Source organism: Camelina sativa, chromosome 10, assembly GCF_030686135.1.
Source record: "Camelina sativa cultivar CO46 ecotype springtype chromosome 10, ASM3068613v1".
NCBI lineage: Eukaryota > Viridiplantae > Streptophyta > Magnoliopsida > Brassicales > Brassicaceae > Camelina > Camelina sativa.
This window is the reverse complement of record NC_141889.1, coordinates 10,985,949-11,009,597: the sequence shown is the minus strand read 5'-3', so window position 1 is coordinate 11,009,597 and position 23,649 is coordinate 10,985,949. Positions and strand designations below refer to the sequence as shown.

The window sequence follows — 23,649 nt, the reverse complement described above, 5'->3', positions numbered from 1 at the left end:
CCAATTACTACTGGTAACAAAATAAGAAAACTGAAATATGTAAGTGATATGTGTAGGAGACTGACAATAAAACAGATGCATAATATTACAAATAAACTAACGATCAAAGGACAAAGTAAAGTAAGAGATTAGTAGTGGGTTTAAAACCAAAAAACTTTGGAACACGAAGCGGAAACAACTCTAGTTAAAATGTGAATCCAGGTAAGAACCATCGAGCATCAGAGAAGAGCATGGAGGAGAAAACACATTGTGGCAAAGTTTCAGTGGTTTGGGTGGTGAGATCATAGATATATATAATACGGTCGGTATCCTTTGTGGGATGGTTGCATGCGGTTACTGAAATAAATAGAGTTTTTCCTGATCCCTGGGATATCTTTGGCGACAACAGTGAAACCCATGTCCAAGATTAAAGCCTCATCACCTAGAAAATCAATTTTTACCATTCTCTGCTTCAGAGGAATGAACTCGTAGATGTGAAAGTGCCAGGTTTCATAACGACGCAATATCCAGCCTACATGCAGAATTTTTCCAGGTACTGTTGTTGTAATCTGTATCCACGACCCGTGCCAACAGTCCTTTTGGTCCAGAGTGTAGTATTGATCACAAAGACTACTGAGAGCATACTCATCTTTGCGTGGTATATCACTAGAGAAATCCCTAACATGGAAATCATTAAAACGAGAATAAGTGTAGACCTTGTTATCTTCGTGACTATAGACAATTTTCTTACACAATGGAGGGTATCTAAGGTAAACGTCTCGCCAAATATTATCACCTTTCTTAGTAAACATCATACTGCCATCCACGATCCAGACAACTAGGTAATCTTTGCTTGTGTCGTCTATCCAGAGACAAGCTATGTTGCATCGTTTTAGATTGTCAGGAGAAAAATGGGAGGGTGAATGTGGTAGATCAATCCTCTCGCAAAGATCGTCAAACATTAAGAACCAGCTACCGTAAGTCGCAAGACAAAGACTATGTGCAAAGTCAACACCAAGATCTCGAGTCTTGTAAACTTTGTCTTTATCATCTGGAACGAATAAAACACAGCTATTGTTATTATTAGATTCATTATCCCGAGGGAAGAGTATCAGCCACGGAATCTGATTTCGTTTGGGTACGCACCCTCTCGAAGCAGAGTTCACGACCTACAAACTGATTTTGCTCGATTAAGATTGGTGAAACTCAAAAACTCAATCGTTCGAAGATACTTCGTAACAAGTCCGGACAAAAGCTCCGACCACTTGGGAATCACTGGAAGACGGCTAGGGTTCTTGTCGCTTTGGTACTTCCTTATCTATAGATAGATCCCCAAACTCCTAATTTGAGCGAGACTATGAAACTATTTCCTTGTAATTTTTGTTTTTTATGTTGGAATCTTGAAACATAAATATATCTTCAAAATAGAAAATATAATAATGGAAAAGTTATTCCTATTTTTTATGTAACAATTATCTTCAAAATAGAAATAGAAAAATGGACTTTGCCATTATTCCTACAACTAAATTGTCCTTCTCGCTGTGTTTTTTTTACTCCCGTAGCTTGTGTAAAACTTTTCTAGCAAAATACTGAAATGCTTGCCATCGATTTCTGGCTGATCAGTCACAAACTCACAATTGTGATAATTTTGGGTCAAAATCATATTGTATGTTGGAATATCATTTTATTGACACAATATTTTTGTAGTAATATCATACTAAAGTTATATAGCATGTGAAAGGATAAAGGGATATTTAAAAAAAAAAATACAGCAAAAATTCTAATTAGTTATCAAAAGAAACTCTAATTAAATTTACATTTGTATATTTTTCTTTAAAGAAGAGGTATTTTTTTTTTCTAGTTTGGACGACTCTATTTGGGGAGGTTAACATGATATTACAGTATCTTTTTCATCCTATACAAAAAAAAAAAGAGATGCAGTAGCAATTAAAAGTACAAGAAAAGAAACCAAAAGAAAAAAGGAACTTTAGAGTAAAAAGGGTCACTGAAAGAGATGCAAGAGAAGAGGCTTCATGTATGTATGTATATATATGTATTATATAAGACCCACCTTTATAAACTTAACCACCCCAAAGAGAAGCCCAAGACTAAAAAATAAAAATCTTTCTTTTTAAGTTTGCAAATTCCAGTTTCTATAGCAGAAACCTCATTTGGTCGTTATCTCAGAAAGCCTAAGAGTCTCTCTCATCAACCAAGAGAGCTTAAAAATCATTTCTTTAGCTCTGAGAAGCACAATGAGGTCTGAAGAAGCTTTGACCTCTTAAATTTGGTGAAGCAGCTCGGCTTGAGGAAAAGAACCGTTTGATGGCAAGTCCAGAAGAAGGAGATCTTGATCGGAACTGCAATTACCTTCATAGCCAAACACTGCAGAGCCACCACCTTCTTGTGCAAACACAGAAGCCAAGCTTCTTGGGTTGAAGCATGAGACATTGTTCTCTGTCAAAACTTTGCTTTCATGGCTTGCTTTCATCTTTATAACACTTTTGGGGCTCCTCATTAGCCCCCTTGACTCTGTGACCAAAACAAGAAAATCAACAAACCACAAAGATTGATTGCAGAATCAATAAGACTGGTTAAAATGTTCCTCAAGACTGACCTGACTTTAATTGGGTTTGGTCTTCATATCGCCTCTTAATGGTTACAATATTCTTAGGTACATTTGGGTTTGAGCTTTTTGAAGTTGTAGTAACAGAATTGACGGTCTCTTTTTCTCGTTCCTGCAGTCACATATCCAGTGAATCTCTAGCCAAAGGTTATTATTATGTCAGTGTTTCAATAAGAGTACACCGAACCTTGAGGAGGTAATAGCTTTCCACCAAACGAGATTTGTTAAAATCAGTCAAAGCAAGCTTTTTAAAAGTCCTGATGTCTTCAGGTTTTGCCCCAGAGGAAGAAGACATATCAAAGACACCATCGGCAATGAGCTGCTGAAACAAAGAGAAGTTGTCCTTGAACTGAGCACTTTCGAACATCATTCCCAGGCTGCAAAGGAAAAATACGACAGATGAGAAATTTTGTTCGGTCTGGTTTCTTTGTTCTGTTAAATGCAATGCAGTTTGAACCTATCAGGAAGGATATTAGAGTCAATCTGAGGAAGCAATTTCATCAGTTTCTTTTGTTCTTCCTCTGTGAATTGTTTGATGAACTCATCAAAGTTGAAAACATCCTGCAATAAAGTTTATTGTTGTAAGCATAGTCCCAGAGCCCTTTATTTTTACTTCAACTTATTGAACAGACTTGGTGAGAGTTTCTTGGAAATTACCTTCAAGTCTATGCTACAAAGTGGTGAACTATGTCTCCCCAGGACATGCACTCTTTCAGCTTGAGACTTGGTTCTGCCAACAATTAAAAAGGATCCATTTTTTATCTTGCTTGACTAAATTTCGAGCTAATGTATAAAATATATTGATGAATATTTTACCTCTTGAATTGTTCTTGCTTTATTGCTTTTCCACCATAGTATGAACCTCTCTCTGCTCCAATCTCAACATGCTTCACGGAATGTGAGTATGCTTCACTGATGGAAGACTTGTTCTCAATAGAAGAGAGTGAGCTGGCTTCAGACTCCTCTTCTCGAGCAAACGAGTGGGGATTCTTCATCAGAACACTCCCATGTCCAATCTCAACAGAGACCATTGACATTTCATTCTCAAAAAGAAGATCTTCCTCTGATGAAACTGAGAGACAAGACGATTGCTGCTCTTGTAGAATGTTGTAAAGGTCCTTTGTCAGCTTTTCAACAGAAGAGGACTTTGGACGGCCCACACACGTCCTCCTCTTACAAGGAACAGTTGTGTCCCACGCATTAGATTGAGATGGACCTGAAAGAAGAAAACAAAGTTCACATGGACACTAAGGAGCTGTTTTTTTTCAAATCCCAAATTGACGCTAGAACCGAAGAACAAGGTAAGTAATCAAAACCTGTTAACTCACTCCCATCTGCACTGCTAAACTGTGCACAGCTCTCAGAGTTAGATACAGCAGAACCAGAACTGGATCTATTACTAGCATCCTCCTCTATCACAGCCTTCTTCAAACCATAATTGAATTCCAAGGCAGGTCTTTTAATGATGATGTTGTTAACTTGAATTGCTTTCCGCTTGAGCATCTTTGTATCTTTGTTCTTGTAGCTTAAAGAAATGCTCTTCATTCTTTGAAACCTGTGATGATCATCACTCTCGTCACCATCAGCACGAGAATGAAGAGGTGTATAGTTCACAAGTGTTCCTTTTGTTCTCCAACGCGATCCACAAGCATTGCACAATACCGGCTTTTCTGGTGGCCCGTTTCGCCACAGAGGTGTGTCTGTTTCAATGGAAGAAACAAAAGGTCACAAATTTGCAGTTAGAGCTTTGAAATCAAGACAACATAAGAGTTCTTGAAATGACACTTGTACTGCAAATTCAAACTCCAAATCAATCAAGAGAACAATGATCTCAAATAACAAACATCCTGAAGTCTTTGTACATCAAAAAGAACAAAATTCAGATCCCAAGATCAGGTCTTTCTTGTCTAATCCATTGATTCCAATCATACTGAGGACAACAACACAAGAAACTCCACACACACATACAAATTCATGTTTTTAAAGATCATTTCAACAAGAAACAAACCAAAAAGGAACATAATTCTCAAATGCTCATTCATATTCTTGACTCAATGAAGTCTTTGATGCATCACTTCAATGATTATCACAATTTGTTACACAAGAAACATATAATCAAAACCATTTTCCCAGAAAAAAGAAAAGGCATCTCACCCAGAAAACAAAAAAAGTTGAATATTCTCGTACAAAAAATTTCTACATCCATCAAACTGAAATTGGAGACACTCACTTGTAACTCCACAGTGGTAGCAAGGTCCTTGCTTTCCCATAATCTCTCTTTTGTTTTTTTTTTTCCAAAAATGAAAAGTTATTTTGAGAGCAAAGTTGCAACTTTTATAGACTTTCAAGAAGAGATTTTTTTTTTTTTTTTGGAAAGAAATTTAAGTTTATAAAATTTGTGTTTAATATTGAACTATAATTGGAATATACAAACCAGAAGTATTAGTAAACTATAAAGAACCCAGAAAACAAAAAAGGTTATGTTTTTTTTTCTTCTGCAAATTGAACCCAGAAATAATCTTGTGAGAAAATTCAAGAATAAAAATTTATAAAAACTCCAAATAAGTTTTATGAAAATTGAAAAAATCAAAGCAAGAAAAGAGAACAATTTCAAGAAGATAATTTTTGTTATCCTTTTGTTTTCTCTTTTTTGGTTTTTTTTTTGTGTTTTTGTTGATTGGGTTCCTTGAGCTATCAGTGTAATATACAATCCAATAGAAAAGAGAAGAGAGACTAATTGAGAGAAGAGGAATCTAATAAATGGCTTTGTGAGAAAAAAAAAAAAAAAAAAAAGGAGAAGAGAGAGAGAGAGAGAAACTCTGAGGGTTTAGAGCGAGAAACTGTTTGTGTTTACATAAAAAAATGGCCTCTCTTTTGTATTTTTTATTTTTATTGTTTTTGTTCCTTTGCTTTGTTTTGCATTATTATTATGTAACAATGAAGTAATTGTTTCAGCTTCCTTTCATTTTTTAAAAAATAAAATAAAATAAAATTTCCCCCTTTCAGTTTCATTTTACAAAAATAAAAATGGCTTTTTTCGTCGACATAAAATGGCCACTTTCAATTTCATTTTGTTGTTGTTTTTTTTGTATTGTTATTTATGAAGTAAAATGTTTCAGCTTCCCTTTCATAAACTTTGAGATTCATTTCAGAAAGAAAGAAAAAGTTACATTAGTTAGATAAACAAGATCTATGAGATTTAATAATATGATGAATGAATGAAGAAAGGTTAATTATTAATTTTTTTGGGTAGGAGTAGGAATATTATTGCTTATTATGCCTTATGGTTCCTTCCTCTGGTTGTTTGACTATAGACTTTTCTTTCTTTTGTTTTTTCTATTGATATTTCCAACGAATATATAATAACGACAATTAACTATTAATGACTATCATAAGAACAAAAATAATGAGGAAGAAAAGAAAAAGCAAATGGTAAGTAAGTAAGCTGTTTTTTACTTTCTAAAAGATTATTAACTCCATGAAAACATGTTACATACACTCTTCTATGTGTATATATATAGAGATAAGTTTGAACAAAAGAAATAAGGTTAAAAATAACCTTCTAAAACAGGCTGCTAAATTGGTCATACTCATATATAATATAAGTATATGCAAGAAAAATAATGTATCGACAAAATGTGAAAGTTATTTAACTACGAGGCTATATATGTCCATATATAGAGAGCATAATGAGAGGTAGATTTTCATGCCTTCTTTTGTCAACGACTATATAAAAGAGATTAAGAAGCTGGTAAATCAATTTTTTTTTAAGCTAAGTGGGAGTTTTTATTTTCTTTTTAATAAGTTAGGACTAAAAATTTGGATACATTTTTTTTTTTTGTTGGTCATAGAAACAAAGTTTGGAAAAAAAGAAAGAAATGGTATGTAAAGTCACCGTCCACCATGACGATCATGGACACAACTCCTCTCTCCACCGTTTGATTTAGTAAAAGATAATATTCAAACATTTGGGTCCTACTTTTTTTTATTTATTATCTTTGGTGATTTGTGAATGTGATTAAGGAACTAATGCGAGACCAACAACACCATACATTTACATTATACGTGTGGATTCATTATAATATTCAGATTTCTTTTCTCATTTTAGTACTATGGTTATGAATTTGAGATCTTTACTCTTTTTATTTTCTTTTTGGTTTCATAAATAGTTTAATGTACTAATAACAACACAAATTTCAACGTAAGAAATAAACCGAAACAAAGTTAAATCACTGAGTTTTTGACTTTGAGATATATCACATTATATAAAAAAATTATCTTAAACACAAGTAATACAATGAATTTTTCTTTTGTGGAATATGTATGATGTATCCCAATGTGATTGGTAATGTTATGGAGCATTAGTTACGAAACATTGAAGAATAATGTGTGTCAGAGACCGAATTGAAGAGTAACAAGTCTTACCAAATTTTAAAATAAGAGTAACCAGAGAAATTCAGATGCCAATCACATCTCTGATCTATTTTTTTTCTTTCTTTTATATAAAAACGATGGTAATGTAATAATGAAATGGTGTTGAGAGGTGTAGGCAAAATGATGGAGGATGATCGAACGGCTGAGAATTTGGAGTGCGATTAGATGTAAAAGACACAAAAAAAAAAGTCATGCCCCAGTCGTGCTTTACAAATCTCACAAATTTTCATTTTCATTTTCATACGCTAATAGCAACACAACTACTAGTCTACTACGCCAACAATGTCCATCAACCTTATATAATTTAGTAGTAATCACTTTTGCATCTTCAAAATTTAAGGTAGACAAAAGTGTGGTCACATTCTAGTATTCTACCTAATATCTTTATTTCCACTCAAAACTATAAAATATAGATCCAGATTGTGTACCCAATTTAAACCATCCAAAATATAACATATCCTCTGTCTGCCCCAAGACATTACATAGGAATAGTTCTTGAAACATGTACCCTTTCTCCTAATTTGTCACGTTTGTTAAACTTCTGATATTAGACAGGAAACAATCCAAAGTCATTTACACAATATGGAGTTTAATGTATTTACTATGATAGCCAGAAAGTAGTCAAGGGAAGTGGAAAGAGCAATTTGCTTTGATGATTTCAGTTTCAGTTTTTTCTTATTTTCCTCATCTTCTTAAACTGCATGCACCAAAGAGAGAAATTGAAGTGTGCTGTTATTTAAAGAACCATTAATTATAGATAACAATGAAACTCATCAAGAATCTAAGAGAAGAACGTACCATGTTGAGGACGATAATTCGAGCAAACAGAGAAGCTAACTCAGTGAAAAAGGTAAACGAATGTTGCACATAGTCCATATCACCACGGTGTGCTTTCTCGATTATTATATGTGTGTCCACCACTATGTATCCCACAAAGAGAAAGAGTCCAAGGTATTGCTGCAAAATGAGAATGTAAGTTAATATATATACAAACAAGTTTTGTCTACAATGAACATACAATTCTCTCCTTCCCTCTTGAAGTTTAAGTCTTTACCTCAAACATGACTCTTGAGGACAAATGCAGAAACTCACCAAACTGTTAAAATGTCGAAAGAACATCGCCATGACTCTTTAGCAAAAGCTTCCTTCTTCGTTACTCTGCTTCGTTCTGGATAACGTTAAAACGCTCGCTTACTATTTCGGTACAGACCGGAAATAACCAATGTTTGGGATCTATAGGAGATGGTTAAGATAGGTTATTGAATAATGAGATAAGACTTTATAAACCATTTTCATCACTACTCTACTCATATATTTGTGAGTTGTGTGACCAAGACACATAGACAAGAGTGATAAATAAGGAAACTTTTGTATGGATTTTGCTAAAAAATTACTTTATTGAGAAAACCTATAGAGAGCATACCTAAGATAAACGTTCACATTTTGATTTTGCTAATAAAAAATAACATTGAAACTTATTAGACTTTGATTTGGAGCTACCGACTAATTTAAAAGTGTAGACCATCGATCATTCTTGCTCTTAGTTGTGTGGAGGGGAGTTGGGAACAATGCGAGCGCAGTTATCCTTGAGGAGAGGAGGGAATAACGGGTTCAACGGAAACATATGAAGCCAACAGTTGGCATCTAAGGTCGAAAACGCTTTGCAACATGCGGTTTCGACATTTTCGAATTTTCCGGAGAAAACTGATTTGGCGATCTCGAGCACACATCCTTCAACACTGAAGAGAGACGACCAACATTTTACAAGATCAATAGGTGAGCCGGGTGTGAAAAGTCCTGGAAGCATTTGAGCTACTCCTTGAGTGGAAAAAGTGGCAGCACATAGGGAACAATTAAGAAGATTGAGACAACAGTTTTTTTTTTTTTTTTTTTTTTGTCGTCTGACAACAGTTTTGCTTGCCATCTTTCTTGTTAATTAATCCTTTTTTCTACCTTTCCTTTTCTTTTGTTTTTGGTTTTGTTTTAGACTTAGATGCTTGGGATGGTTTTGGGATTACAAGAAAATCAGAATTTATAGGATCAGGAAACAAGATTCTATTTCATAAACCGAAGAGTAACATATCAGTTGTAAATTTGGTTTCAATATGTAACTCATGTTTAAGTTTGATGTATTAAACTTTGTTACATTAATTTGAGTTGACTTGTGTAAATGTAGTGTTTGTTTGTTTAAGTTTTGAAACCGAAGATGTGAAGCTAATAATTTTCATTTCACCCACCACTTCTACCCAAGCCGGGTTAAGGTAGTATATGGTGGATTGGTACAATAAAAACTGCAAATTTATAAGGTCCAAACTCACCAAACTGAAACTGTTAAACTCACCAGCTTTCATAAGGTCCAAAGATCTTAGAGGCAGTTTTTAGCAACCAAAAGATGGTCATGCAACAAGAAATTGAAGCTCCGAGGTAAAGATACTCTCTACGCCTTGCCAACATTGCTGCAGCAGAGAAACACGCAAATGCTACTGGTGTTCCCACAAATGCAGTGATCAGGACGCTGGTAAAAAGAAGGAAACACAAGCATTCAACACTGTGTCAGATCCTAGCTAGAAGCTTGTACAGAGGGTTTCTTTTTGAAGACATGAACAGAGAAATCACACCTTGAATTAAAATTAATGACCACCTTGATCACGGGACCAACAGAAGCACCTTTAAGAAGGGCATATAGAAACAGAACTGAGAGCCGTTTTGCTGCATCAAAAGAAAACATTGGATAGAGTTTAAGGAAGGAAACAAGATTGTAAGAGATTAAGAGCTAGGGCACATCGTCAAAGACTTAAGTGTTAAGTGATGAAACGAAACTCACATAATGGTGCATATGAAGGAGTGAAGCGCAACCAGAACATGGTTCCAGTGAATCCAAGAGTAGTTACTTATCCACCGATATTATAGAGCATATGGAGGTAAGCTCCAAACGCAGACACAAGAAGAGCACAGCATAACGTGAGATAGACCTACACGACGATGAATATAGAATCAAGAAACACCAAGAAATTAAAATCTCTTAAAGAACTGCGTTTATTTTCACTAATAGATACCAAAGATCAAGAATACAACAACGAGAACCAAGAATAATACAAAATTGAAACGAGATCACGAAACAAATTGTTGCATTGAAACGAAATGGTTCAGCACGAGACTTCCCATATGGAAACACATACGGTTCCAGTTTTTTACAAGTTTCCAGAACTACCCTTGTCCACGTGGATTTCCTCAGCACAACACACCAAAGTGGCGGGATGAGTTTTTCAATACAGTCGATTGTGTGCAAGTAAAAAAAACGTTACGTAGTTCGACATATCTCAGATAAAGAAACGACATACATGTTAACTCTTCGTCGACATCATGTCTCTTTCAGTGGCTTTATTAAAGAACCACTTTTTTAAACTGTGAGTGAACTGACGAAACAAAGAAAACCATAACAATGGCGTTGAATCTGCTGCAACAGCAACACCTGATGCATTACATATCTATGCAGAGAGGAGACTGGTGAAACATGTACACTTATCACTTTGTCCTTTTGCTAAAAAAATTCACATTAGACAAATAGACAGTAGAGAAAACACCCAAATCCAGAAGTGCAGAGGAGACAGACACTTACACATGTCATTTACAAATTACAGTCTAATGTTTGTTGTATTAGTCATCACAAAGACACTAGCAAGTCAAGAGTCAAAGGGGAAAAGTGGAAAGAGAGGATGGTTATTGGTTTGTTTGAACAATCTCTTTTGGTGGTTTTAGTTTCTTCTTTTCTTCTTCCTCTCTTCTTCCTTATCTGCAGAGTTCTTCAACTGCACCAGAAAAGAAAGGGAAAATTTGATGTGTTGTTATACTTATAGATGGGGAGTGCCATTAAAGATGACCAAATGATTGAAGAGAGACACTTACCATGATGATGAGAATTCGAACAAAGACAGCAACAAAATCAGTGAAAAGGGTCAGAGAATGTTTCACATAGTCCATGTCACCAAGGTGTGCTTTCTCTATTATCTCCTGTGTGTCTACCACCATGTATCCCACAAAGATCAAGAGTCCAAAATATAGCTGCCAATGAAAACGTAGACGAATAACAAGTCAGTACTTCGATGAAGAACATACAAAAAAAAAAACTGTACCCTTGTTAGGTATTGAAGAAAGTTTACCTCAAACTTAAAGAAAGATGCAGAGCCTCCAAAGATCATAGAAGCAAACTGCAGCCACATAAGGATGGACAGACCAGAAGAAAGCATAGCTCCAAGGTAAAGGTACTCTCTACGCCTTGCCAACATTGCTGCAACCGAGAAACACACAAACGCCACTGCTGTTCCCACAAATGCAGTGATCAGGATGCTGGAAAACACAAACATCCAACAGTCAGCTCCTACAGACATTACATTTGTAATTGCTTAAGAGGACATGAAAAAAAAAACATAATAAAAACAATTACCTTGGGTCAACATCAATGGCTAATTTGATCAAAGGACCAACTGAAGCACCTTGAAGAACAGCAGAGATGAACAGAAGGGAAAGCCTCTTTGCTGCATTAAAGCAAAATAAAACTAAGAGTTAAGGATACATCTCTTAAAACAATAAGTGTAAAATGATGAATGAAACCCACATGATTGCTGATACGGAGGAGTGGAAAGCAACCACATCATGCTTCCAAAGCATCCGAAAGTGGTAAGAAGGCCACCAATATTCCATAGCATATGGAGGTAAGCTCCAAAGGCAGATGCAACCAGAGCACAGCATAACGTCAGATAAACCTACAGATGAATTTCCACAAACGAAACATAGAATCAACAACACTGAGTACAACCCTTCACTATATCAGTACCAACACAAAGGAACAAAAAAAAAAAAAAAATTCCAATTCGATTTTCACCATCAAAGAACAAAGCGAATCTACAGAACATAGAAGATTGAAATAATTAGACTCTTAAAACACGAAACGATTCCAAATCAATCGTATCACGAATCACGATTCGAGGAACAACGACGACGAGAATCAATCAGATCCGAAGAAATAACTAACCCGCTTAAGATGATTCTGAACGGCCGGAGAGATCTGACGGAAGTTCTTGAGAGAATCATAGCTCCAACTCCTACGGTTCTGAGGGTCAAAGAAGGAAGAGAACGACTCCATTGTTGCTTCTGCTTCGAGAGAATTGAAAATGCGGTTCCCCAAAATCGAGACTTTCTATATATTTTTTGTAGAGAGGTCAACAAGTCAATATTAATTTATCTAATTCCTATCCACTGTATGTAATTTGACGATAATACCCCTCAACTGACGATATTTCAAAACTACCCTTGTCAACGTGGGAATTCTTTAGAACACTCCAAAAAGGCTGGGATGGGCTTTTATTACGAGCCCATGAAACTGTCACTTTCGTTGTTCGTTTCTATGTAGTGTAAAAAACGTTACGTAGTTTCCATTTCGGAGAAAGAAAACGACATACATGTTACTACTCTCTCTCTTCCGACGATGATAACACACGGCTCTGCTTATTTAGAACCACTGGTTGAAGAGGAACTGTGAAGTAAGGGAACGAATCATAAACAATGGCGTTGTTCTCCCCGCCAATCTCTTCTTCATCTCTTCAAAATCCAAATCTCATCCCCAAATTCTCATTCTCTCTCCTCTCCACTAACCGCTTCTCTCTCCTCTCCGTCACTCGAGCTTCTTCTTCCTCCTCCTCCTCCGACAGTGGAACAAACTCTCCCAGTCCCATCACCGCGGTCGAGGCTCCTGAACCCATAACAGTGATAGTCAAAGAGACTCCGCAACCAACACCTGCGGTTAAAAAAGAAGAAACCGCCACCGCTAAAAATGGCGCCGTCGAAGGTGAAGAAGAGATGAAGACAACGGAGAGTGTTATCAAATTCAAAGATGCGAAGTGGATTAATGGAACTTGGGATCTGAAACAGTTTGAGAAAAATGGAAAAACAGATTGGGATGCCGTAATTGTTTCTGGTTAGTTTGATTTGATCCCTTTATAGTTTTAATAATGTTGAATGAAACGAAGTTTGAAAGTTATGTTTTTTTTTTTTGGAAGAGGCAAAGAGAAGAAAATGGTTAGAAGAGAATCCAGAAACAACTAGTAACGACGAGCCAGTGCTTTTCGATACATCGACTATCCCATGGTGGGCTTGGATCAAGAGATACCACTTACCTGAAGCTGAACTCCTCAATGGTTTTCTTGTTTCCTCTCAAAACCCCTTTTAAAGATCAATGAGATGCACACAATCTACTAACACGTGTATGTTTGGTGTTAGGTCGTGCTGCGATGATAGGATTCTTCATGGCTTACTTTGTGGATAGCCTTACAGGAGTAGGACTTGTTGATCAAATGGGGAACTTTTTCTGCAAAACACTCTTGTTTGTGTCTGTGGCTGGAGTTTTGTTCATTCGTAAGAATGAGGATGTGGATAAACTCAAGAGTTTGTTTGATGAGACGACTTTGTATGACAAGCAGTGGCAAGCAGCTTGGAAAGATGATGATGAGTCATCATTGGGTTCAAAGAAGTGATCACAAAAAGATTCATGCTTTCTTTTTTCTTTGAATGCTGTAATTAGGATATGATTCACTTACCAGATGTAATACGATGAGATTTTGAACCAATGTTTTCCCGATTTGGAATTCGAGTTAGATTAATGAACCAGGCTTTGATTCCTCTTGCCATTAGTTGTCCTATTTTAAGTTCGATTTGACCGGCGGGGAAGAGTATGAGAACTTATCATCATCATTGGGTTCAAAAAAGTGAAACAAAGTAGTGGTGTTATTAGTCAAACAAAAAGCTTAAGGAGATCTTGAAGTACTCACAAACAGATAACTATTGAACTATTGAATGCGTTGTTGTCGAGTGTATTCCCAGAGGGCGATGGCGCCGCTGACATGAACATTGAGGGACCTAACAACTCCAAGTTGTGGGATCTCGATACAAGCGTCAAGTATATGGATTATATCCACAGGGATGCCTTCCTTTTCACGACCCAACACCAAAACCTTACCACAGAGAGAACAAGGAACAAAAGTGAGTTTTTGTTTAGTTTCTTATGGGAAAACAACAAGTGAGAGCAAACAAAAGCCTATGTTCGTTCTTGTGTTACCGTCTTCTTTGGGAATTGGTGTTTGTCAAGTGAAATGCTGTTTGCTGTCTGTTCCAGTCCCAAGATTGAGAAGCCTTCCCGTTTCTTCTTCTCCAAGAACAGTTTCAAACTGTTCACTGGGACTTCCATGATTGGAACCCATTTCTCAGCAGTCACACTGCAGAAAGAGAAAGAGAAAAACTCTTCTAAACTCACCCACCGTCCTTTGATGATACAGTCATACAGAGATGACTAGAAATTGTAGCCATACCTGATTAGTTGGAACTGTTTGTCATGTATTATGTTTGCATCTGCAACAACTAGACCTGATGCTTTAAACACCTGCAAGAGATGCAGAGAGGGAATGTTACAGCTGAACTAGATACAAGACTCCTGACTTCCTTTTTTCTTCCTTGGATTGCAGAAATGGCAAGGAAATACACAAAGAAGTGATAGCTATACCTCACATGTCCGCGCTAATCCAGCAAGATTAGGAATACGATCAACCAATGAAGCCACAAGGATCAAACTCTGTCGATCAGATTTTAGCCTTTCGACCTCCATGCTTCTAGATCGTAAGAGCTGACTAACGAGCTCATCTTCTTTTTCCATTTCTGAGAAGTTACCCAGTGTTGGTATATAATCATGTTTAACAATCATAATATTGAGTGAGACAGCTACATAATTTTTGCATACCAAAGAGCCGCTTGTAAGTTTCCCCATTTCGGAGCACAGAAGTTGAGCTAGCATCTTGCTTCTCATGTTTCGATAGAGTGATCTTCCTCTGGAAGTCCAACGAAGATGGCTCCGAAAGCTTTTGTTCATCTGTATTGGACATGATCAACCGACGGTTGGGCTCTTCATTCATCTTGAAGCCTTCATTCTTAATGGCAACTACATCCTTTGCCATGGAAGCACGGAGATCTTCCCTTACATCCTGCAAGACTTGAAGATAAGATAGAGAGACAGAAACTGAAGAATGAAAACATTCTTAAATATGTTTAATTGCTTACATTCAGAAAAGAGAGCACGTTGTCCATGAGGCATGTTGGAACACATTCAAACTCACTGTCCTGCACAACCACCACAAAATTATTTTAACGTAAAATGGCATCGAAATCCGAAAGCAGCTTTGTGCAATTATAACAATTAAATGTCGAAAGATGAGCAGGAACCACAAAAAAATAATGTTCTCAAATTCTCAATAATGTGGTTACTTGGCATTATGATAAAATTCAGAAATGTCTATAAATTCCAACTAAGCAGGAACAGGTCAGCTTGAAGACTGCATTGTTACCTCAACACGATTGACGAAAACACCAGCCGGAGTAGCAGATGTGCTGGGATCATAGGCATCAAGAAATCCTTCCATTGATGCTCGCAATCTAGACCAGGAGAAATAATTCACAAGTGAATTTGTGTAATAAACCAAAACTTTCTAGATGGCTTTGTTCACAAAAGATTGTTTCTATGACCAACATGAAAGAGTGTAATCACACTGAGTATAACTACACACCTCGAACAATCAGGATTCTTGTCCAGGTAAGACTTCAAATTCTCAAAAGAAAGTTTCTCCAGGGATATTGTTTGAGAGGATGCCGACTCCACAGGGGGAAATAGTCTAAAGAGTACTCGATGCACTAATAACTGCCAAACCCCAAAAGTAAATGGAATAAGACTGATACTCAACTTAAGCTAACATCTACCAAAAGGATTAAGAGATGGCATCTATATAAGACCAACCTGAGCGAAACCACGTAAGCTATGATGATGAGAAGTTAATAACGGTATTATTGGGGGAAGAAGTTCTCTCAGGTGTGTCTGTTGAGCTGTCTTTTCGGCATGGAGGATGATATTGGCTGCTACAAAGACATAGGACGAGAGCGCTTGCTGCAGATAACAAGAGAACATCTATCAATATATTGAACTGAGACATCTTACAAAATACTTTCATTTTACTTGAAAGTTTTACCTGAGCTTTAGAGTCATAATTTTTTAATATGGGAACTAACTGCTCTTTAACCTGTGATAAAACAACCAACCTCGTTAGGACGTTCGATTACAAATTTGCTTTTGGAAACACATAGAGTAGATACCTACTAATGCTGGAAATTTCAGGTAAATGTTGATGGCAAATGTTTCAAGGTATTGTCGAACAGCAGGCAGGTTATTTCTCTGCAAGCAAACACAAAAACAATCAGCTTTGATTTAACTTGCAAACAAAAACTTATATTCAAGTCACTGACACTTGTCTAGTCATCAACGCAGCAATCGTTTCCTATATTAGTTTCTGTCCGAATAATTTCTCATGCATAAAAATGTGCGGGCTACATAGCTTTAGTCTGTTATTGACTAATTGTAAACTTACATGTAAGCATATGTGCACATTGTCCATAACTTGGTGAATGATGTCACTGCTGACAAATCGCGACATAATGCATATCATCTGCCAAGCACGTATTTTCCTTCTATGGATCTGTTACAGGAACCAGAAATTACAGTTGAAGTGGTATGTCACATGAAATAATTTATCGTTCACCAAGTGTCCATCTAAAACTTAATGAAGGACCATAAAGGAAAGAAATGCAACACTTACAGCACTATACTTCTTGTAAAGCTCCTTTGACAAGTCTTTATCATGCACCTGTGCATATCATTATATTTAGATTTTAAGCACACTGTCGGCCCTGCTATTTGTTTTATGAATATTTTGTGAAAACTAACAAACAATAAGTACCGCTGCATCAAGAAGCTCCAACAGAAACAATTTTCCAGCCACGAGAGCATCCTCACAATCTTGATATTGACTTTCTGGTTCAACCATATCGGCCAAACTAGCCAGCTTCTGAAACAGACCAGCAACAGAGACACGTGCATACAACTCCGTGTTGATGAAAAGCTGCGGAAAAGTACAGAACGTGTCACCTCAAAAAGTCAATCTACTAAATCTATCAATCCATCATCTGTTAAAGCTGAATCTTACCTCTGTCAGTTCAGGGTCTGGACTTTTGGCCAATAATGATACTTCAGTTCTTGCATCATTATTGTCCGATAATTCAGCTTCAAAATCTTCATCAAATGCAACTAAAATCATAATAAAGCGGTAAGCAAATCAATATCACAAATACATTGCAATAACTGCTTGAGAGAAAAAAAAATAAAAGCCATTACAGACCAGAACCATAGAGAGTCAGGAGCCTCAATTCTTTAATATAGTACTTTATCGTCCTTGGGTACATGAGCCAGAGACCTGTCAGGTGCAAGGCTGCAAGGCGAATTGTGCGTGGACTTTTCTGACCTTCCTCGAGTATTTTTTCAACGAACTGTGAAACAAGACATTGCATATAACAAACATTTTTTTCTCTACGGTTCCCTCAATTAATTTAATTAAGAAGGATTAATGCATACCCACTTCAGCGGACCATGTCCATCTTCAGCTATGTGCATGTCTTTATTACTAAACAAAGAAGAATGCAAGACAGAAGACAAAAGCGCAGCAATAGGTGCAACCCTCCTTTTCTTGCAGCTGATATGCAATATCCAACATGATTTGACCAACTGCCACATCGTCTGCTTGCAAAGCATCACAAGAAATGATATATACATAATTCTTCATAAAGGATAAACAGAAAATTTCCATCCACTTTAAGTAAAAAAAATCATTACAACACCTGAGTATCCACACCCAAGAAACCATCCAAAGATGAGTTCCCAGATGCAAGTATCCCCAACGCGAGTCTGACAGATTTCAGCATAGGCAAAGCGGAACCCTCCCCAGCATTTTCAAGGCTGCCAAATCGTAAAGAGAAAATTAGCAGAAGGAAATTTAAGCCTGTTTACTAGAGTTAACCTGACGTTAAAGAAAATCTTCTCTGATACTTGTATCTTCTCAAAAAAAATGAGAAAATGCCAAATCAACCGAAAAAATCTCAAGGTAACGGCAACTAAGAGTATAAAAATGAAAAACCAAATTTATAAAACCTCCCACCTCTCTACAATATCCTGAAAAATGCTTGTAACAGTATCATCTGAGAAGAACGACTTTCTATCTCCTGGAATACGTCTGGCATCAAGAATATGCATGAGTGATAACAGAGACTCCACACAAAGCCACTGAATCAAATATAAAAGGATCAGAGACTCAGAATTTTCCTTTGGCCATCTAAAAGCGAAAGTCCACTGATAATAAGATCTTGTAATATCTATAACTCCACTGGTAAACTTCTATAGCTTTGTCAAAGAATAAAATATGTATACCTTCCAGCTTAGGAGAACTGCCCTCCTACTTCTTACTAGAAGTCCTGCTGTGAGAAGATGATTAATGTTCTGGAGGAAAGCTGGAACCGAAACTTGTAACCAAAATTCACCATCTACCATGGATAACAATGTATTATCATTTTCTAATAGGTTGAAAGCTCCAGCTGAGCACAAGGACACAAATGCATTCAATACTGAAGCTAGCGCCTCAAACGCTGCAAGATAGACCTCAGCTGCGGCCTGGTCATAAACATTTATAGGTTAATTAATGAAACGTGATTCCATAGGAGATATGAGGAAATTCAGAGCTTGGCACATTCCATACATCTTACAAAACTTAAAAAATTTAGAGGCAGGGCATTACCTCAGAATTACAAATTTGAGATGATATGGTATGCTGGGTGAACTTCCAAAAGAAAGCCAATGCTAATTTGAGTTCAACACCACTAGTGACTTGGGCACAGTATGACGAGATCCACCCAATAGTTTTCACCAACGTTACCTGCTCATCATAAAGAACTGGCATGAAACTTGTTCGATGTCGTATTCATGTTACTACAAGGAACTGAGCTTACGGAAATTTGTATGTTAATAGCCCTAAAAATACGAGAAAAAAAAAAAGAAATCATACAGCTTCTAGTACAGCTGTTGTAGAAGGACCAGATAGCCGGCGTTGACTTGGCCCCCCTAGTTTTCCTATAACAGAACCAGACAGAACACCATTCTCCACAGTAGTGTGAGACCAAAATATTGAACAAGATGACTCAGCAAATGGAATCAGCTCCTTCTGTATTGTCAGGCCAGGAAAGAACCATCATAGTAGCCAAGTTAGTGAGAGGACAATTATATCATTGTGTATCAAGAAAATTTGAAGTGTTGGCACACTGTTTTCTGTTTACCAGAATCGATAAGAGAGCAACAGCAAACTTTTTCTTTATAATTGAAGCATCATCAACAATCTGTTTGCCAGTTTTCTCAACAGAGGCAATGCACAACTTGCTTTTCACCGAAGAACTAAGCTCAGAAATTCCATCTTGCATGTTCTGGAGCTCCAAAAGCATACTCAGAATAAATATTAAAAACTTTGTAGGTGCCCGTTGTAAATGGTTCTTCTCTTGGAAAAAATTATGGCCGCTATTTTGCACAAACTGCAGAAATAGAGATGATTCTCAAATAATGGCAAAAAAGAAGAGATGAATCTCAAATTGAGACGTGGTACTCCTAAAAGTATCCAATATGGTAAATAACTACTAGATATTTTTCGTTGACAAAGTCAGGAACACAAACCATTATGATATCGGTGAGATGCTCTTCATTATTAATTATGAGGAAAAATACTCTTGCCCATCGTTTTGTTTGGGAATCCCATGCCTCCAAGTCATCATCATCAAAACTCTCACCATGATCACTGATAAATCCTTTCAGATACTCATAAAGACTCGCCAGAAGACGATTGCCATCAGTACATAAATTGTTGGAAGTCTTTCTGTTGCACCCCTGAAGCCATTCTAGCATCAATTTCCGCAATGAACCTGAAAAAGAAGAATGCACATGATGTTAGAGGATAACCTGCAATTTGTTTTCCATATGTCAATAGTCTCCGGCTTACCATCATGGTCAGTAAACTCCCGAGGAATTGCTGAAACAAACTGCAATAGTGTTCCGAGAGGAACCATACAAGGGTTCACCGCAGAAGCAGCAGTTTCTAACACTTTTTGATAAACTAGAAAATGAAAAAAAAAAACACAATCCAAAGAATGAGTTCTGAGGGAGCCACAAAATAATAATGCCACATACGTATGATTAAAATTAACAAGCTAACTGATTAGTGACCTCGGATACGGTATTTATGATTAAAATGCTGTCTGCTGCTCTCTGCAACAAACTTCAAGACATCCAGTATATGTGTCATATCATCTTGACTTAAATGTTCACAAGAAGGTTCATGGGCAGTCCCAGATAATTTATTATCCTTGTCCCCGTATCCTCCAACCACATATGACGTAGAAACAATGCATTGTACGAGAGCCATAAATCCAGCTCTACCAAAAGACTGTTTCTTCGCAAGAGATGCCAAGTTGATCAAAAATCCAACTCGATTCCTATGTAACGAGTAAACAGTTCGATAAGCATAATGATAAATTTTATGGTTTAATACTTCACAGCCCCTTGAGAACATATACAGCCACACATGACAAATAACATAGAAACATGAAAGCAACGATAATAAAAAGATCGATTAGTAACTTAAAGGCACCCTACCTTGGGTTGAGGCAACTTGTGTACGAACACACATATTGAGCTGCACCTTCAATTGTTCTTGAGGTATAGATTCCTTTCAACCCTGGGAGAGCAGAATAAGCAAGAAATAAATCTAGTTATCACTTCAGAAAGATGGCAGTAAACAACAGAGAAGGCCAAGACGATTATTAACATTAACATTAGATTCAAAAAAAAAAAAAAACAACAACCAAAAAGACCAAGACGATTTATTAAACAAACTGGGAATAAATTTCTGCAAGAAGCACCTACCAAAATCCTTGTGGTGTATAGGATCATTCAACCCCTCTATGAAAGGCCCAAGCACGAAAGTTTGGGACATTGATTGTGTACATGTTTCGTATCTTCTCCACTCGATACCTAGAAAAGACTCCATGACCGTGCACCTGACTACAATTTAAATAGATGAATTAGCAACAGAACTGATATGACATGGAGGTCCGGATTAATCAAAATATGTGGCAAGCATGGATACTTGACTTTAAGTGATGCTCTATCCATGAGTAAAAGAGAAGTTTGGCCACAATGGAACCACTTCAGATACTGATTTATGTGATGAACAAGTGTAAAAATTTGTTGAATTCTAATTACAATATCTCGTAAACAGTACCTAGAGGGTTATCATGACGAAATCCCCTATTCCAAAGAACCTCTAACCAATTCAAAACTCTAGTTTCTTCATCTGGAATTTCCATGTGACCATGATGAGAGTTATTACAGTCGGATTTCAAGGATCCATCATATCTGAGAGATGACTTGATTAATAAATCAATCTGAAAGGTAAATTAAAAAAAAAAAACAATGAGCAGAGGAGAAAAGCATTAAGAGCAGAAAGTTTACACTACCAGAGAGATAAAAAAACCTGACCTGGTTACTCCATGCTGCCTCTACAAGGTGAGTGCCGTACTCTTCAAGCATCTCATACAGGAGCAGAAAAGCTTGCCACTCCTGCTGACTAGACAACCCAGAGTCAACAGACCCATACAATTCTCCCACACCAAGCGACTTGGCTTCCTTTTCTGCCCACGTCTCCTTTCTTGTCAGGGACCGATGAACTGAATCCACTTCAGGCTTCTTCTCAGAACCGGTCTTACTCACTTCACTTATAGATAAAACCGATTTTAGTATATGCAATGACTGCTTCCTTACTAAGCTCTCATCAACAACCTGAAAGGAAATGTGTTGTACTCATAGATGATCCTATTGTAAAAACTGGAGAATCTGTAAGAATAATGGGTAATTTTTCCGTACCAAGCCTTTCTTGATTTCATCCCAAAACTCTTGTTCGGATCTAAAGTCAAATTCAACAGGGTCTTTTTCTGAAACAAAACTTTCAGTTTCGTCTGTCCAAGAGCCAGTAGAAAGACACAAAGAGAGGACACTGTAAGCATCCCTTCTCTCCATTGACCCAACCGAGAACAGCTTCTTGCAGCATTCCCAAATTCTTTTTTTGAAGCCATTCCTGGAGTTTTACAGCTCTAAAAATCATTAAAAATCCTTAACAGCATATTATTTTTTGGTTCTTAGCCTCACCTTGAAAGTATGTACATATTTCCTTGGCGTGAGATCTTCACAGAGGACTGAGAAGAGAATGCCTTGAAAATAGCAGGGAGGAGGAAACTAACAGCACACGAACGATGTTCTACACTTTGTGACAAAAGACGCTCAGTCGTATTACACAAATCCCATAGCATACCAGCTGCAAAACTTTCAACCTCTGGAGCTGCTTGGTGACTTTGAAAAGCAGCATTCAGTATCAAATTCAGAAGATGGCAAGACAGTGGAATCGGAAATGATCCAGACAAATTCGCAATGTAGTTTTCATCCATATTTGTTGTATTCAAAGAATCACAAAGCAACAGCTCGCCCCACTTGATGAAATCTGATTCTTCGTGTTGAAGCATTCCCATCGAAACACCAACTGATCTCATTAAAAAAGGCACCAAGCTCACTCCCAATATATCCAATGCACTAGTCTCAATCACTACATCAAAGAACGATTGTACAATCTGGTACAATAACAAACAAAAAAAGTGAATTTTTTTTTCAATAAGCTCAAGTAAATCTCAATTCCAAAATGATCATGACAGCAAAAAAAGAATTACCTCATTAAGCATATCCAAATCATATGCACGAACCATCTTCATGAGTGGAATAAACACCCTCCACACAAACGACTGCAACGCATTATGATTATCCGCAGCACCAAAACCTGCTTCAACCTCACAAAACCCTCAATTATTCAAATTTCTCAACTCTAACACACCATATACATATACGAAGATTAAAAATTGGTAACTCACCAAAATTTTTAAGTAGATGACAAAGCCCAGCAACCAATGAAGCAATGTGGTTGCAATCATAAGAATCAAACCTCTTCTCCCCATTAAACGTATCCTATTTATAAATTTAAAAAAAAAAAAAAACATGGAAGAAGCGTTTTCAAATCTTGAACTGAACAACCAAAAGCAAATCACTTTAGTGACACTGAAACAATAAAACCAATCAATCAAGTACCTCTAAACGAAAAGGCAACTCATTGATAAGTGATTCGAAAAGGGTCGAGGGAGATACGCCTGTGGAGCTTAAAACACAGTCAAGAAAAGCAGGAACAGCTGCTGGTGGAACTTGTTTGAAGCTCAAGGACAGCGAAGTAATCACAGAGGAACCCATTTTCAAATTGAAGCTTGAACTTCGGAAAAAATTGGAATTAGATAAAGGAAAGGTAAACGAATTCGAAATTGGTACAGAGCCTTTGTTTCGAAGGATCCCTATGTTTAAACCCTTTGGCTCCTAACTTTTCAAAAAAAAATTCATGGCTAAGAAGGACTGATAAACCCTAGTCGTCTAATTAGGGGAAAAAACTAGAATTTGCAAACATATCCCTATACTTTTCATATACTTCATAATAGTATTATTGATTTGGGCTTTGAATTGATTCGCATTAGTGCATTCCTTCTTGTTGGGCCGCAACCTTAAAATG

General features: G+C 36.9%; 5 protein-coding genes and 2 pseudogenes across 12 annotated transcripts; 1 reads left to right on the top strand and 6 right to left on the bottom strand.

Moving 5' to 3' along the window:
* Positions 1 to 37: 37 nt before the first annotated feature.
* Positions 38 to 1,584, bottom strand: LOC109126837 (putative F-box protein At4g17565; annotated as a pseudogene).
* A 270-nt stretch (positions 1,585 to 1,854) lies between these two features.
* On the bottom strand, positions 1,855 to 5,518 carry LOC104718578 (GATA transcription factor 26-like). Its single transcript, XM_087468973.1, has 8 exons — positions 4,836 to 5,518; positions 3,922 to 4,305; positions 3,422 to 3,821; positions 3,263 to 3,335; positions 3,063 to 3,166; positions 2,793 to 2,982; positions 2,597 to 2,717; positions 1,855 to 2,511 (listed from the first exon to the last, which is right to left on the bottom strand). Exons 1-8 carry the CDS (start codon positions 4,873 to 4,875, stop codon positions 2,261 to 2,263), a joined length of 1,563 nt encoding a protein of 520 aa, XP_087325099.1. The 5' UTR covers positions 4,876 to 5,518; the 3' UTR covers positions 1,855 to 2,260.
* A 2,185-nt stretch (positions 5,519 to 7,703) lies between these two features.
* On the bottom strand, positions 7,704 to 10,356 carry LOC104720282 (bax inhibitor 1-like; annotated as a pseudogene).
* LOC147935988 (uncharacterized) lies at positions 8,496 to 8,898 on the bottom strand. The gene has a single exon (XM_087468972.1). The coding sequence runs from the start codon at positions 8,844 to 8,846 to the stop codon at positions 8,580 to 8,582; it is 267 nt and encodes an 88-aa protein (XP_087325098.1). The 5' UTR covers positions 8,847 to 8,898; the 3' UTR covers positions 8,496 to 8,579.
* A 219-nt stretch (positions 10,357 to 10,575) lies between the features above and the next one.
* Positions 10,576 to 12,253, bottom strand: LOC104718577 (bax inhibitor 1). Its single transcript, XM_010436342.3, has 6 exons — positions 12,072 to 12,253; positions 11,655 to 11,802; positions 11,484 to 11,574; positions 11,200 to 11,386; positions 10,946 to 11,101; positions 10,576 to 10,848 (listed from the first exon to the last, which is right to left on the bottom strand). The coding sequence occupies exons 1-6, from the start codon at positions 12,180 to 12,182 to the stop codon at positions 10,795 to 10,797; spliced, it is 747 nt and encodes a 248-aa protein (XP_010434644.1). The 5' UTR covers positions 12,183 to 12,253; the 3' UTR covers positions 10,576 to 10,794.
* Positions 12,254 to 12,478: 225 nt separating this feature from the next.
* Positions 12,479 to 13,722, top strand: LOC104718576 (light-harvesting complex-like protein 3 isotype 1, chloroplastic). Its single transcript, XM_010436341.3, has 3 exons — positions 12,479 to 13,013; positions 13,096 to 13,233; positions 13,316 to 13,722. Exons 1-3 carry the CDS (start codon positions 12,602 to 12,604, stop codon positions 13,567 to 13,569), a joined length of 804 nt encoding a protein of 267 aa, XP_010434643.2. The 5' UTR covers positions 12,479 to 12,601; the 3' UTR covers positions 13,570 to 13,722.
* On the bottom strand, positions 13,432 to 23,555 carry LOC104718575 (uncharacterized). 8 transcript variants are annotated; one of them, XM_010436339.3, is made up of 36 exons: positions 23,184 to 23,555; positions 22,970 to 23,063; positions 22,772 to 22,881; positions 22,200 to 22,675; positions 21,918 to 22,128; positions 21,534 to 21,833; positions 21,277 to 21,439; positions 20,919 to 21,056; positions 20,649 to 20,730; positions 20,220 to 20,488; positions 19,996 to 20,109; positions 19,674 to 19,918; positions 19,286 to 19,534; positions 19,018 to 19,173; positions 18,751 to 18,888; positions 18,387 to 18,626; positions 18,118 to 18,242; positions 17,801 to 17,918; positions 17,538 to 17,699; positions 17,305 to 17,452; positions 17,113 to 17,213; positions 16,867 to 17,028; positions 16,726 to 16,773; positions 16,498 to 16,605; positions 16,230 to 16,304; positions 16,102 to 16,152; positions 15,873 to 16,019; positions 15,646 to 15,776; positions 15,427 to 15,514; positions 15,143 to 15,202; positions 14,826 to 15,066; positions 14,592 to 14,743; positions 14,401 to 14,471; positions 14,151 to 14,307; positions 13,864 to 14,046; positions 13,432 to 13,731 (listed from the first exon to the last, which is right to left on the bottom strand). In XM_010436339.3, exons 1-35 carry the CDS (start codon positions 23,337 to 23,339, stop codon positions 13,882 to 13,884), a joined length of 5,451 nt encoding a protein of 1,816 aa, XP_010434641.2. In that variant the 5' UTR covers positions 23,340 to 23,555; the 3' UTR covers positions 13,432 to 13,731; positions 13,864 to 13,881. The 8 variants fall into 8 exon arrangements, 6 of the variants coding, with proteins under 6 accessions (XP_010434641.2, XP_087325094.1, XP_010434640.2 ...); XM_087468968.1 differs by having other exon boundaries at positions 22,772 to 22,878; positions 23,184 to 23,547; XR_015568365.1 differs by lacking the exon at positions 13,432 to 13,731 and having other exon boundaries at positions 13,766 to 14,046; positions 16,226 to 16,304.
* Positions 23,556 to 23,649: the final 94 nt, after the last annotated feature.